General features: G+C 36.4%; 1 protein-coding gene across 2 annotated transcripts in view; it reads left to right on the top strand.

Annotated features, from left to right (window-relative positions):
- Positions 1-15,956, top strand: part of LOC145248829 (proprotein convertase subtilisin/kexin type 7-like) — a 159,518-nt gene that overhangs the window by 82,288 nt on the left and 61,274 nt on the right. For both annotated transcript variants that reach the window (XM_080110524.1, XM_080110525.1), the window contains 2 exons: positions 2,606-3,104; positions 12,127-12,220. In XM_080110524.1, the coding sequence (XP_079966650.1) occupies positions 2,607-3,104; positions 12,127-12,220 (592 nt within the window). In that variant the 5' untranslated portion in view covers position 2,606. The remainder of the gene's footprint in view (positions 1-2,605; positions 3,105-12,126; positions 12,221-15,956) is intronic.

The following is a 15,956-nucleotide window of genomic DNA, read 5'->3' as shown; positions in this document are numbered from 1 at the left end:
AATTCAGGTAATTTGATTATGTAGTAGAGCTGACATCTATTCAATGTAGCCGCCTTCAGCCTCAATCACCACCTCGATACGGGTCTGGAACTGGGATCATGTCTTTTCCACAAGTGCCAGTAGGAGCTTGGCGAATACTCGACATGGTAGGGATCAGGCTAGCTTTGGTGTTGTAGGAGGTCATGTTAGTGATGTTCTCAACATATGACCTAACAAAGTAGCCCAGTGGGTTCAGGTCAGAGGAGGAGGGAGTCAGTGAGAGAAGGGTCATTCTGCTAATTATGTTTTCACGAAGAATGTTAGAACAAAAATACGTGACAAAGGTAGATCATCTGATTTGTGTTTCGATTACGTGGAGTTAATGACGTAATGACTTTTAGATTTACACGTAGGAAATTAGTTAAGTCAGTCTGTCATGAGGGAGTTGACAATCAGAGGTTGCAAGAAACAGTCAATGAATCGTGATGGCCCCAAGCAGGAGCTGTCAATAATGATGATGTAGAACTGAATAGCAATGAACCTTTTTTAATACGGAAAATAAAGGCTGTAAATACATGCAAGATTTTGGTTATAAGAATCTTCATGTTGCAGTTTTTTTAATTTTTCTTTTTAAGGATCGATCAACGCAAAATCAACCAGATGGAAGGTATATTTCCCTATTCTCCGATGTACATCGGTCCTGGATATGACCTTAAACTATATCCAGTGGTGAGGCCCCCGCTTGCGGGCTTTGGGGAGTGTGGAGCCACCCTTTAATTACCATTGCTCCCAGGTCCACTCTGACCCAGAGTGGTAGTATCTGTTAGGGTTCCAACTGTGGGTTAAATAGAAACCGACTTGAAAACAACAAATATATTCTCTGAAAAAATTTTCTTCAAAATCTTTGGATTCGGCATTAAATAACCCAAAAAGGGTTGATATGCCGTAAAACAAAACCAACCAACCAACCAACCAACCAACCAACCAACCGATGCACATCATATAGAGTTGTATCTGTCCCTTTATTTTTATATGTGAACACGCACACATGCACAAAAATAGTCTGTTATAAATATACCCATAAGTAGAGATGATCACACGAAATACATGAACACAAATAAATGACATCAACAGTAAATAGACTCATTTATACATGTGTTCTCGAGTTTAAAGCCATGTTTAGCTTCAGAACAGTTTCCGATGGTTAGTTGTTCTATACAGGTCCTGGAGGTGACTGGTTCTCAGACAGTTCTTGAGTTGGAAGCCATAGAGTAAAAGATGTTGACATGAAGAAAACGTATGCGAAGTTGCTAAAGAAAAGATTTAAATTTTATGGAGCATTTCTGGTTTCTGATTGGTTGGTAGTAGAATGTGAATTAATTTGATTCGTCAGTTCCTAGCAGCATCGTTTATAAATAGAATCTTTCAACTGTGAGGGACTCATTAGCTCAAAAATATTGCAACATACATATTACACTCCGACCGGCTGTATAACATATGAAGTCGCTTAATATAATGAATATATGCTTGCATTTTGTTAATTTATTCTTTCGTATTATTTCAATGCATCAGACTATTGTTCTCATCTTGAGTGTGATTTTCACAACGTTTAGGTCTGACCTTTTTCAGGTGTATCTTGTTCAACTCTGGAATTTAGACAATTTTGAATAGAACCGTTTATTTACTTCATAGGGGTAGCATACTCTTGTTCCATCAGCCATGACTGAATAGAGGTTCTAAGTAATTCTGTATTTTTGATATTCTTCTGAAAGTTGAAGGTTCAATTCTCAGTGTGGACGACCGAAAAATACAATTGAATAACTTAAGACCTCTGTCCAGTCATGGCTGATGAAACAAGAGCATGTTACCCCCGTGAAGTGAATAAAGGGTTCCATTCGAAATGCCATCCTAATTCCCAAGATCAACAGAAACTTTCCTGAGTTTGACAAGCTACACCTGAAAGGCGGAGGTTAGATCGACTGGAACGGTGTGAAAATGACACTCAAGATGAGAACAGTAGTCCGATGAATCCAAATAATATGTATTATCAATCCTTATCTCAAAATTTAGAAAACGTAATTTCTTCTTTTTTGAACAGGTTTTCGTTAACTGATTATTCCAGGTAATGCTGGGTCGAATCAGCTAGCATCTATAATATAAATCTCACCTGTCTGTGCAAATGTATGTATGTTTGCCTAAAACTTTTAACAGAGGTCATGGATTTTCACGATCGATATCGTTTTGAAGCTCGACCCTTCGGACGACAAATATCGAAAAATTGGTTAAAAACATTAATTCCTTCACCCTCAACTGGGCACTTTTCTACAAGGAGTCGCCGCTTTTTTTGCAAATATTTTCGAAAGTCATCCCCTCTTTCTATTAACTAGCCTTAATTTAAACCTTTGCCACTTCCGGTTTGGCGATGGAGGCAACAGCAAAGATGTCACGTTTTTTTTTTGTTGTTTTTTTTTCACATTCTTTTCCTCCTTTGCAGTACGGGTTTGAGCCTGCCTGCCTACTATCACTTTTTTTTTTTTTCTCAACACAAACCTCCAAACACCTGGGCAACGCCAGGCACCCAGGCTAGTCTATATATATTAAAATATATTTAAATTTTTTATTCCAGAATGCCCCTGTTGGTGATTGCTCTTGTGATTTATTTTGAGTGCCTCCTTCCATCTTCTGCAAAACCAGTTAGCTTCAGCAAAAGGATCTCTACACCAACAGCGCTGCTTTTAGAGAATTACGAGGATACCTTACTGTGGGTAGTGAAATTGCGTCAACCCAACTGGGGTCTCATCTCTCACTTCAGTGTTGCTGCTGAACGCCTCGCACGTGACATACCGCTGTTACCCCTACACCAACTCGGGGACCTCGAAGACTTTTACCTGTTCGCTTACCCCACCTCTGCTTACCGAAGCATAGCTAATCACTCGCTCGGCTTCATTCATGATGCACATGTTTCGTTGAGGAGGACCAACTTCGATAAGATCCGAGAAATCATTGAGTTGAAGTTGGATCAGCATCAGGACGTTGACTCATACAGACGGGAAATAATTCGGCAGAGGCATAAACGGAGGGAGCTAGTATTCATTGACACGGAATTTCCAAATCAATGGCATTTGGTAAGTTCCTTTTTATTTTATTATTTTATTTTTTATTTAGTTTTTTTTAATTTAATTTTTTTTAATTTTATTTTTCTTTCTTTTTTTTTTTTTTACTGTTTACCTTTTTTGATATAGACAGGTTATCTACAAATAATTTAGCACACAGATAAAATATAAGTAAATTTATTTATTAAAAAATATTTTCATTCAGCTTATATCTGTATACCTATATAGTTAAGCTTTTTTTTCTAGCTCTGACATGAATATTAAAAGCTTACTTTTTCTATTTAAAAATTATTGAAAAAAACTTTTCAATATACTCAGTCATAGATATGCAAGCGACTACATGAAAGTTAAGTAATTTTCATATTTCTTTGAAAAACGAATGTTAATTATTCATTTTTTATGTTTTTTTATTAGATTGGTTTCATTTAATAATTATGCTGAATTCTATTTATGTATAGTTTCTACATTCTGCATAATTGTATAGAATTTAAGATGAAAACATTATAGCACACAGATATATAAAGTGACCTTGTCTGTGTGTGCAAAAATTCTCTACCAAATTTCTCTCTGAATATTTGGTTTACAAAATTGAAATTTGATATATAGGATATTTGGACTTGGAGCACACTTTCAGTTTGGTTTTTAACCGGTAAAAATTGCTGTTAAGGAGTCAAAATTGAAAACAGAAGAGTTGACCTTGGCAGGGTAAGTTGAATAAAATGTTACTCCAGCAAAATTAAACATTCATAGTTTGGAGTTGCTTGATTTTTAATTTTTTGTATCCATCTATTGGTAACTCCGATGGTAACGGCGCTGGTTAAATAAATAACAACTACAGCTGGAGTGCTAATCATTCTGGTTTTGATTCTAGCAGATGGCACCCAGCTCATATTTTTTTATATAACTTTTGAAATCATTACTATATATTGGATAATAATTAAAGAATAGCTCTATTATAAGAAATAAGAAATCTGCATGAATTTAATTATAATATTTATGCATATCTTATGACCGGGCAACGATGAGCGACTTGCTAGTATATATATATATATATATATATATATATACACACTAGCAGTTCAGCCTGGCTTTGCTCAGGCCCTATGTACTGTTCATAACTTTATGTGCATATGTATATATATATATTAAAAAGTTTGACTTTTGTCAAGGTAACCTACATCTAAAATTTCAAATGTTTAAACCCAAAATTGGCGGAGGAGTTTGGTAGAGACTACAAAGGTCAACTCTTTCAACTTTGACCTCTTGACAGTCAAATTTTCGCCAAAAAACTGATTAAAAAGCTTGCTGCATGTCTGAATACTCTTTATGTAAAATTTAGACCAAAAATTGGCTGAGTAATTTGGTAGAGACCACAGAGGTAAAAAAATTTTTTTTTTTAACTTTGACCCCAATTTTTAGCTCTTAACATTTATTGTTTTGGGCTCAAATCAAATAAAAAAGTTTAATCCATGTCAAAAAAAAAAAAAATAAATAAATAAAAAATATTTCAAGTATTTAGACCCAAAATTGGTGGAGGAGTTTGGTAGAGTTTTCAAAGGTCAAATTGTTGGACTTTGACCCCTTGACAGCCAAATTTCTGGCCGAAAACCAATTAAAAAGATTTTCCCAAATCTCAATACCCCTTATGTCAAATCTTTAGTCTGTAGACTGAAAATTGACAGTAGTTTGGTAGGGAAATGTACAGAGAGAGAGACAATTTCACTTTTGTAGATATGTATGTATGTGCTTATGTTTCAAATAGAAATTTTTATTTTATTTTATTTTTTTAATAGTCAGAGGATATTCTGCTGACATCTGCCTACAAATGCATGTTTCTCGTCAGCTTTTTTTTTTTTTTTTTTTCAAACTGTTTTGATCATTTGCTATTTCATCTGATGATACAAAGAAGAATAAAAAACGCTGGTGACACATATGGAACTTATATTAATTTTTTTTTTGATTTTTAACACCAAAAGATCGTAAGAAAAATGGAGGAAAAAATTTTTTTTACATATAATTAAGCAGAGACTTGGGTTTCTGAATTTTTGAAATGAAGATGATTTGTATTTGTATTCTTCAAACTGCTCACCTTGAGTGTTAAAACTATACTTTATATTCTATGTTCAACCCATAATCGCGGCTGGCTTATTATTAGACTGGACTAGTATTTACAAGAAAGGTGGATAAAAATTATAGATAATTTCATACACTAGAGAAAGTTTTACCTTTTGATTTTATTTGCTGGAAGTCTCAATATTCAAAGAAAAAAAAAATCGCATACAAAAAAGGTTGACTTTGTTAAATATCATTTTTGATAAATGCATAAAAACAATGAACTGAAAAATAAAAAAAAAACTATTTTTTATTGATTCTGCTAGTATTTTAATTTAGTACGTATTTCATTACCTCAATATGGTAATATTTAAAAATATACTTTACTTCAATTTTAACTGGCAGATCAGGGAAGGGTGTGGGAAAGAAATTTCTACATTTTTTTTATTTTGGTCTTGTCTCCTGAAAGTTTATAAATATTTTAAAAAAAATATGTTGCCTTTGTTATACGTTATCTATCTATCTATCTATCTATCTATATATATATATAAAAGGCAAAATGTGTGTGTGTGTGTGCACATTTTATGTATGTCTAGCAAATGCGTTTTTTTTTTTGGGGGGGGGGGGCTTCTCCGTGGGGTTACTATGTTTTAGAACTGTTTATATAACCCCTAGATCATAATATCTACGATTTGCGTTTATAGATCATAATATCTATGATTTGCAACTGCACGTTGCGTCTACATTTATTTACATCGACATTTACACAATTCTTGCTCTTTCGGCCCCTCTCTTGTTGATTTGGCTTTTTCGTATAAAAGCGAAACTAATTTTAAATGAAGGTATTTTTCCTGGTTCTCGTGCCGGGAACGTTCAGAAAGCAATCAGCTTTTGATCAATGTGTCAGGTTTTTTTCGCATTTTATTTTCCACCTTCGTCTAAAGGCTTCTGGTTCGATCCTACCTACCTTCCAAAACTTCTTTTTCATCTACCCTCCCCCCCTCTAACACACACACCTACAAACACCCGGGCAACACCAGGTACACCCGCTAGTCTATATATATAAAAGGCAAATGTGACGTGCACATTTTTGTATGTCCAAGAAATTTTTTTTTCAACAGCCTTCTTTGGGGGGGGGGTTACTATGTCTTATATACCCCCTAGATCATAGTATGTACAATTTGTGAATGCGCATCACGTCTAGATTTATTTACATCGACTTTTATAAAATTCTTGCTATTTCGGCTTCTCACGTGTTCGTTCGGCTTTTTCGTATAAAAGCAAAACTGATCTGAAGCAAAAGCATTGGGCGTTTGATCAATGTGGGGGAAACTCCTTATGTCAGACAATTGCTATTCATATGGACATTCCCCTCTGTATGGTTTACCTCCAACATTTTGGCAAAACAAAGTTAGGAAACAAAACCAAAATAACTACCTCGCAATAAAAGTTCACTGCAGGACTTCTATGGCGTGATCATTAAAATCGCACACCTGTCAATTTAACTTTTTAATTGTTACTCTCCTTCTGTAGGAGAGTGGTAAGTTGTCAGGTTTTTTCACACTTTCTTTTCCACCTTCGCCTCAACGTTCTGGGTTCGATCCTTACCTACTTACCAAAACTTTTTTTTTTTTTTTGTAAATCCCCCCCCCCACACACACAGACAAGGTATGGCATAAGGGTCTACTTCACAAGATTTCCAGCTACGGTATAACTGGAAATGTTTTCTCAATCATTAAATCATTTCTCTCCGATAGGCTCATAAGAGTAGTGGTCGATGGACAAAAATCAGAGACCTGCAGTATTAATGCTGGAGTCCCTCAGGGGTCAATCCTGGGCCCAACTCTCTTCCTGATCTACATCAATGACCTCCCTAAACACATACTTAAATCATTCGTTGACATCTATGCTGATGACACGACCATCTACGGCAACACGTCAAAGGCTGTAAATGACAAAGTTCTCTCTGATTCTCTCTCCTCTGATCTCGAGCGCGTGGTTCAGTGGGGGAAGACGTGGCTGGTTACCTTTAATGCATCTAAAACCAAACTCCTATCCTTACATCATCAACGCTCTGATCCCCATCTGGCAACAATTGGGATGGATGGCTCTCATCTGGGAGAGGCCCTGTGTTTTGACAAGCTTCTGGGTTTGACCTTTACTCCTGATCTGAAATGGAACACGTACATCAAGTCTGTTGCCTAGGTCGCTGGAAAGATGGTGGGATCCTTCTACCGCTCCAGAAGATATCTCACTACTGATGCAATTCTCTATCTATATAAAAGCCAAGTACGTCCAAGGATGGAATACTGCTGCCATATCTGGGCAGGAGCTGCAAAAAACAGCCTATCCTGCCTTGACAGAGTACAAAATAGACTTCGTGGCTTAGTGGGGGATGCCCTTTTCTCTACCTTGCAACCTCTCTCCCACAGAAGAGACGTTGTGAACCTATCCTTGTTTTATCATTATTTTCATGGCAGGTGCTCGTCTGGACCCCAATCTCTGGTCTCCTCTCCAATCTTTCACGAAAAACACCCGTCTAGCCGAATCCATTGTGAAAAATTTCCCCCACTCTTTATCTGTGCCTAAATCAAAACGTGGATTCCATGAACAAAACTTCTTTCTTAGAACTGTGCGCCTGTGGAACTCTATTCCGTCTGCCTGCTTCCTACCTGACTACAACTTGGATGTGTTCAAGTCCAACGTGAACAAATTCCTAATGAACCGCCCCCTTAAGTAAACACTTCATCAAATCTCCACACTAACATACTGTACTTGCAATAACCCTTATCCCTGAGTGGCTTCCAGGCCTTGATAAGTGGTGACCATTGTGTAAAAAAAAACAAAAAAACCTATAAACACCCGGGAAATGCTGGGTACCACCGCTAGTCAATTATATAAAAAACAAAATGTGTTTGTATGTCTGCCAAAAACTTTTGACAGATACATCGGACTGTGACAAAATTGGTATCGTGAGAAAGATCGATCTCTCAGATTAAAAATATATAAAAATTGGCCAAAAAGATTAATTCTTTCCTGGTCAACTGGGCCATTTTTTGCAAGGAGGGGGGGGTCACTTTTTGCGTCAACAGTTTTGCAACTTATACACTTACCAATCTCAACATCTATATATATAAAAGCGAAAATGTATGTATGTATGTGTGTTCGCTTTTTCTGTATGTCTACAAAAGGCTTTTTTCAGAGAAGCGGTTGGTTCACAACTTTTTAAAACTTTTTATATCACATATAAATCGTAATATCTCATAGTTAACAACAAAGCTTGCCTGTCTATTTAATTTGCTCGATTTCGGGAAGATAAATATTCCACATTTGTCGCTCGCCGCATGTGGGTTAGTTTTTTTCCTATAACATCTTGGGAAAATAAAAATCCCGCAGTCAAACTTGACCTCATTAACTCCTCAAAACGGGCACCTGCTAAATCCAAGTAATTAAATAAATTCAAATGTGTTTCCGTTAGCATCTCGCGGTGGGGCAATGGTTAACGTCACACGTTTTTTTTTTTTTTTTTTCCACACTTTAATTTACAACTTTGCCTCAATGGTTCGGGTTCAATCCTCATACTTAGTTTTTTTTTAATTTTTTTTTACCCCCCCCCCCCCGGAGTTTCCACACACACCTCCAAACACCCGGGCAACGCCGGGTACCCCTCGCTAGTACATTTATAAAACGTTATTTTGAAGGCCTGTGATGTCATAAGTCGTCATGACAGCTGGTGTGTTAGCTTTTTCCATCTCCTTTTTCTTTTTTGGGTTACAGGTTCGAACTTGCTTTTTCTTTTGCTGTCATACGGGCACTTGCTGCTATTTTGATTGGAACTTTTTTTTTTTCTGGGGGGTTGCTCAATAGCCTTAGTATATCACCTCTCCACCTAGGCAATGCTGGGTAGCCATGCTAGTTTTTAATAAATGCATAAAAATAATATCTATTTGAATTAACTGTAATTTCTATTGAATCTGTTGGTTTGCAATTAAATACTAGTTGGAATATCTAGCATTTCTCTGGATTGAAAAAGGAACCTTATGTCCATTTGCAACCATCTCATAACGGTCCACTGCCAATTTTTATTCATATATTTTTGTTTCCTAATATAAATTTTGAGCTGAAGCCTAGACATATACTATTTTAAAAAATATTTTTGGAGCTGTCCTATTATTTATTTATTTTTTTTTTTCTTTTAAGGGTTTTTTAGAGGTATGACCCAAAGGTCACCTTTGTGGTCACTCTACGATAAAACACAATGTAATGAAAATTGTGACTTATCATTAAAGCATCCATGCAGCATGTTGAATCGAGCTGTCTGGAGGAGGAAAGAAAGAATAAAGATGGCGGCACCCACAACTTTTATGACTAAACGGTCTTGCAAAGTGACACAAAATCTCGCCGCTAAAAGTCACGGGGAGAACGCAGATACTTAGGATAATCCTTGGAGACGGTTCTTGTGTGTTGCTGAGTTACTTTGCTATCTTGCCATTTAAAAAAAAATTTTTTCTTTTTTTTTTCTTTTTTTCTTTCTTTTTTTTTCTTTTCTTTTTTTCTTTCTTTTTTTTTCTTTTTTTCTTTCTTTTTCTTTTCTTTTCCTTTTCTTTTTTTTCTTTTCTTTTTTTTCTTTTCTTTTTCTTTTTTTCTTTTTTTCTTTTTTTCTTTTCTTTTTTTTCTTTTCTTTTTTTGTGTGTTACATACATGACAAGTTCTTGATGAGCTATGTGTGCAACACTGTCATGTAGTGTAGAAAAAAAAACCTCAAACGTCATCCATCACTAGCTGTTTGGTTGCATCGGCCCCCAATGATTTTCTTTTCGAGCTAATCTACTCTCACACAGATTTGACTTCAATCTTTCTTGGGTAGACCTCCAAACCACCGCTATCTCCAACTGTCTGTAAAACGTGTTCCCACTCCTAAATTGTTCTAAACTAACTCTAAATATATTGAACACCTTGTTTTTTTCTTTAATAACAATCCTATTTCAAATGGCCTTTGTGTGCCTTGATGCACCACCTCCCCCACCCCCAATGTCTTTCAACTAACTTTACTTTCTATACTTTTGTTCTGCTAATCAAATATTTCTCCTTTTTGTTATAGATGTCATCTTTTTTTCCTGTTTTTCACTTCCTAACATTTTGGGGTGGAGGTGACTAAAGTATCCCAGAGAGGCAGAATCTTATTTGTGAAAGATAAATATTTCAGATTTGCATTAAATTTGATCCACAGTCAGTAGACACCAATTATTTTCTAAATTTCTTTTAGGTTAGTTTATTGCAGATCACCAAAGTTAAGCAACGTTGAGCCAGGCCAATACTAAAATGGGTGACCATTTGGTAATGCCAGGTGCTGTATGTGTTCGGAGCCTGGAGAGGGATGGGCGCCACTAGGCTATTCTTGCCCAAGACACGCTGCATGAAATAATGCAATGCCCCCTAGGACCCCGGAGGATTAACGGACATGCTTATTGCTAATTGCCTTAGACACCCTTAACAGGAAATGCTAACGAAGCAGCTTATGCATACTTTGTAGGCCAGAGTGACCTTCACCTAATACACTGGCTTCTCACAACCTCACCTGACCTTATATCCAACCTCTTGCAAAGGAGAATACATATACACACATGTACAGTAACTGTACATACAACGATAATGTTGTCTATACAGCTATTGTTCTTTCCCAAAATATTTAAAGACTTTCAGCTATTCATTCAAACATTACCTTATGTTTAACCTCTTGCAAAGTAGGTAAATAACTATATTTGTATACATTTGAAATTACACTCCTACTGTGTGTTAGAAATTAATTCCAACTTAAATTTTCAAATAAGAATTATCTTAGCACTTACTTAAAACAAACTTTGTAAAAGAAAAAAAAATCAACCAAACAAAGCCAAAAATATTTGACATCAATCCTAGTAATTATACATATATCCACTCGCAATTCCTTTAATGAAGGCTGTAGATGATGATGTCCAATTGTGATACTATCAACGTCAAAAGGGTTAGGAAGCAGAGGATAATATAACAAAAGAAATAAGAAATAGGGTTGGTAAAAAGACAATAGGAAGTTATTGACCAGGGTACACTCGAGAAGGTTGATATGGGATTGTTGGTTGGTATGTGAAATAACGATCACATTAGGATGAAACAATAGTTGTAGATATATTTAGAGTTGGTTTGTGGGAACTTTGGAGAGTGGCTATGAATTCATGACAGTAGGAACTATCTATGGATGATCTTGAGTTTTACAACAGTTGGAATTTGGAGTTGGTCGAAGGCAGGTCATCACACCAGACTGAGCGAGCTTGAACAAACTGAGATGAGCTGATGGCGACAGCCTTGACAGTTCAAAAAACGACATTGATTGATTAATGAAAGAGGGTATGCTTCTGGGACAGGCAAACAGATTAATAGATCACACACTGTCGGCCAAGCTCCAACCTCTGCCCCATCACTACAATGTTGCATCACTGTGCATGTTTTACAAGTACTTTAATGGAATGTGCTCTGATGAACTTGTAGCACTTTTGCCCACTTGATGTACATAGCCCTGACTAACTTGACAAGCAGCAAAATCCCACCCCTTTACTGTTGAGGTTCCTAGATGCTGGAAAGTCTTCTACTCTAATAATTTCTTTCCTTGGACTGCTGGACTTTGGAATTTCCTCCCTGTTTCCTGCTTCCCTGACTGTACTAAACTGCAAAAGTTTAAATGTAATGTGAACGGATATCTTGTTGCTCAACTCCCCACAGTCTCCTGTTGGGCACAATCCCAAATAGTGGCCGCTTGCATTCTAAGTGGTCATATGCCTTGTTTGAGGTGAAAAAAAGTATAAAATAAAAAAAGGGAAAGTAAATTTACAATAATTTCAATAAAGAAAAATTGTTTTGATGAAAGCATTTTCGTTCACAAAGTCAAAGAACATTTTCTATCCACAGTGCGACTGTATTTCAACCCAGCATCTTTGTTTCTTTGCAGAGAAATGCTCACACACTTCGGGATATTGATGTTATGCGTGTTTGGGAGAATAACATCACGGGAAAAGGTGTTACCGTTGCCGTAGTTGATGATGGTAAGTTTACTTTATTTCATCTCATATTCTTATGAATTGGCGTTAACTCTTTCGACTACATATCCAAAATCAAACTGAACTTCCATGAACAAAGTTTCTTTCCAAGACCTTCTTACATGTGAAACGCATTATCATGGTAATGCTTATCTATAAATAAGCATTACCATGATAATGCTGGTCATTTTCAAGTCCAAGCACTTACTATGAACATAACAATACAGTGAAGAGAAGCTAGCAACATTTCTCCTGTTTTGAAAACTGCTGTAGAGATGAGAAGAGATCATCTCCCACTAGATTGTGAAGTTGATTTTGTACTCTGTCAAGACAAGAAAAAGTGCTCTGAGCAGCCCCTCACCAAAAACAACAGCACTACTTCATCGTAGGATGAATTTGGCTTTTATTCAGATCGAGGATGACCTCAGGAATAAGGCACATACTGGAGCAGTAGAATGAGCCAACCAGTTTCCAGCAACCTTAGCAACAAATTTGATATCAGTCTTTTATACTAGATCTGGAATGGTAGTTAGTCCTAAAACCTTATCAAAGAAGGGCACATCCTCAAAGGGAGAGCTATTTGTTTTGACTAGGTAAAAGTGAGTATCCAAGCATTGGTGGTGAAAAGCGAACAGCTTGATTTTGAAAGGCATTAAAAAGTAACAAGCCAATTCCCACTCCTATTGCACAATGTGCTCCAAGTCGGAAGAGTTAGAAAAATGAGTGCTCTTTGGAGTGCTACAATAGGTTTTTTCTGCAACGAATAACTTCAGAATATGATTTGGAAGATCATTTATGAAGATCAGGAAGAGATTTTGGCCTGGAATGGATTCAGGAAACATGCCGGCATTGATGCTATCTGCTTCAGACTTCTGATTGTCAACAACTACTTTTATAAACCTATCAAAGAGAAAGGATTTGATTGTTGAGAGGACATTTCCAGATATTTCGTAGCTACGAAGCTTGTGGAGCAAATCTTTGTGCCAAACTCTGTCAAATATATCAAGAGCTATTGTACTAGTAACAAAGACGCTATTAATAGATTCACTGATTCTCGGCAATATCACACTCAGTACATAGATTTTTGCTGGATGAAATCCATATTGCTTGCTACTAAGAAGACTGCTTTTGTTGAAGTGGTTGAAAACTTGATTTATTACAGATTCAAGCAGCTTGCTCATGACGCACAGGAGACTGATCAGTTTGTACTGGAATGCAGAGAACTGATCTCTAATATTTTTAAATACTGAGCAGACCAAGTATAACGTTGTCTGGGAATCAATGCATTGTAGCCTCAGTTGCAAAGCAGACAACGAATAGAAAATAACTTCAGCGCAATTTTTTCTTTTCTTTTTTTGTTTGTTCTATTTCCTCATTCTCTTGTTACCGCTGTGACATGATCATCTTCTTGAATGTCATCCACGCCTCTAGCGTGATTGTCGTCTCTACTTTTTAGTCGTTTTTTACTGGTGATGTCTTTTGCATGCATTTACATATGTGCGTTCGAGCTCTGCTACACAAGGTTTTCAAACGTGATGGAAACAATTTCTTTTAATAACAGCTTTGTAAAAATAGCTATTTCAGGTTATAGTTTCTTGAGTACTATGCAAAAAATTCAGCTTTATCGGATGCTGAGGAGATTGCCCTTGATTCATTTAGGATGATTGGTATAAAAGCTTTACATCTGTTCAGGACCTTGTTTGTTATTCTCCAAAACTCATGGGAGCCAAGCATTTGATTAGCCACTCTAGATTTAAGGTATCGAGCATAATACTCTTCAGCATTCAGTAATTTTGCAATGGTTTCAAGCAGTTTTGAAGGAGGTTTTGGTTTCAGAGCATTTATTTTATTAAAAGCAATTGAAATAGTTTGTGTGAGCAATAGCAACAGTACAATCAGGGGTTTTGGCTGTTTGCTCTCTGTTGAAATATTTTGGAGTGTATAAAACTCAATACCAAAGGTATATAACTCAGATACCATCCTCCCAGGCATTACCGTCTTTTTTGGGTGAGAGTATGAATCCTTCCAAGTTTTATTTCTTTTTTGGAAGATAGTGTAGTATATTTTCATTAGTCATAATACATTCTTTCCAGGCATTACCTCCTCTGTTGGAGGAGCAGTATAGTATGTTTATTCCTCATGATACAATTCTTGTAAGATTACCTTCTTCTTTTTTTTTTTTTTTTTTTTTTAGGTGGAGGGGGTGATAGTGTATTATCTGTTGTTGTCATGATATTCTGTCAGGCAATAACTTTTTTGGAGAGGGGGATAGTGTTTGTCATGATATCCCATCCCATTCATTACCTCCTATTTTCGATAAGTGTCAGTGTATGTAATTGTTCGTACACCATATCATTCTGCAGCCTAGCAAATGTATGGGCAAGACATCCAAACAAAGATGGGCACGTAGCCAGACAACATGACAGAAGATAGTCCATCAGAACAACAAAATGAACACAAGAAGCCAAAGAAAAACCTAGAACGAGGTGGAGGGATGACCTGATACAACACATGGGTCCCACATGGCAGTGGATAGGTTGGGACAGTGATAGATGGCTAATGTCCAGGAAGGGATTCCTCATTGAGTGATAAGCCCTTATTGATTGCTTGATCGTACAAGTGATTTTCTTTTTATTTATTAAATTTTTTTTTTTTTTTTTTTTTTTGCAACAGTAGATTTTGTAGTAAATTTTACACTGTAGAAGGTTTTACTAATCAAGTGACAGTGTTCGCTAATATATTAAGAGATTATCGTCTAGTCAAATGTCTACATTTTCAAACCGTCAAATTAATAAATCAAATGATAATTTAAAAGTAACTAAAAAAAAAAAAAGATTGTCTGCATATTTCAAGCGTTATTCAAGAAAATAAAAATTTTAATCCATTATAAAAAATTAATTGTACATACTTTTATTATCACTAAAAAAATTAAAAGCTTATGACCATTTAAAAAAAAATTTTTTTTACATAGTAGTCACCACTTATCAAGGCCCGGAAGCCACCGGGGATAAGGATTATTGCATGTGCAGTAATCAATGGGATAATATCATAGTAATCGTAAGTAATGGCGATTTGATAGTGTCTTACTTAAGGGGGTGGTTTATCAGGAATTTGTTTATGTTAGACTTGAAGACATCCAAGTTGTAGTCAGGTGGGAAACAGGCAAACGGAAGAGCGTTCCACAGGCGTGCACTTCTAAGAAAGAAGATTTGTTCATGGAATCTACATTTTGATTTTGGCACAGATAAAGAGTGGGGAAAATTATTGACAGTGGTTTCAGTTAGACGGGTGTTTATCGTGAAAGATTGGCGAGGGGGGGGGGACAGAGATTGGAGCCCAGATGAGCACTTGCCATGGAAATAACAATAAAACAAAGACAGGTTTGCAACATCTCTTCTGTGGGAGAAAGGTTGCAGGGAAGAGAAAAGGGCATCTCCCATTAAGCTACAAAGTCTATTTTGTACTCTGTCAAGGCAGGATAGGCTATTTTTTGCAGCTCCTGCCCAGATGTGGCAGTAGTACTCCATCCTTGAATGTACTTGGCTTTTATATAGATAGAGAATTGCATCAGCAGCGAGATATCTACTGGAGCAGTAGAAGGATCCTACCATTTTTCCAGTGATCTTGGCAACAGACTTGATGTATGTGTTCCATTTCTGATCAGGAGTAAAGGTCAATCCCAGAAGTTTATCAAAACATGGAGCCTCCCCAAGATGAAAACCATCCATTTCAATTGATGTCA

The sequence above is a fragment of the Euprymna scolopes genome, chromosome 27 (assembly GCF_053919585.1).
Source record: "Euprymna scolopes isolate OS-2025 chromosome 27, ASM5391958v1, whole genome shotgun sequence".
Lineage (NCBI taxonomy): Eukaryota > Metazoa > Mollusca > Cephalopoda > Sepiida > Sepiolidae > Euprymna > Euprymna scolopes.
Note: the sequence above shows the minus strand (reverse complement) of the source record. Positions and strands in the feature narration are given on the sequence as shown.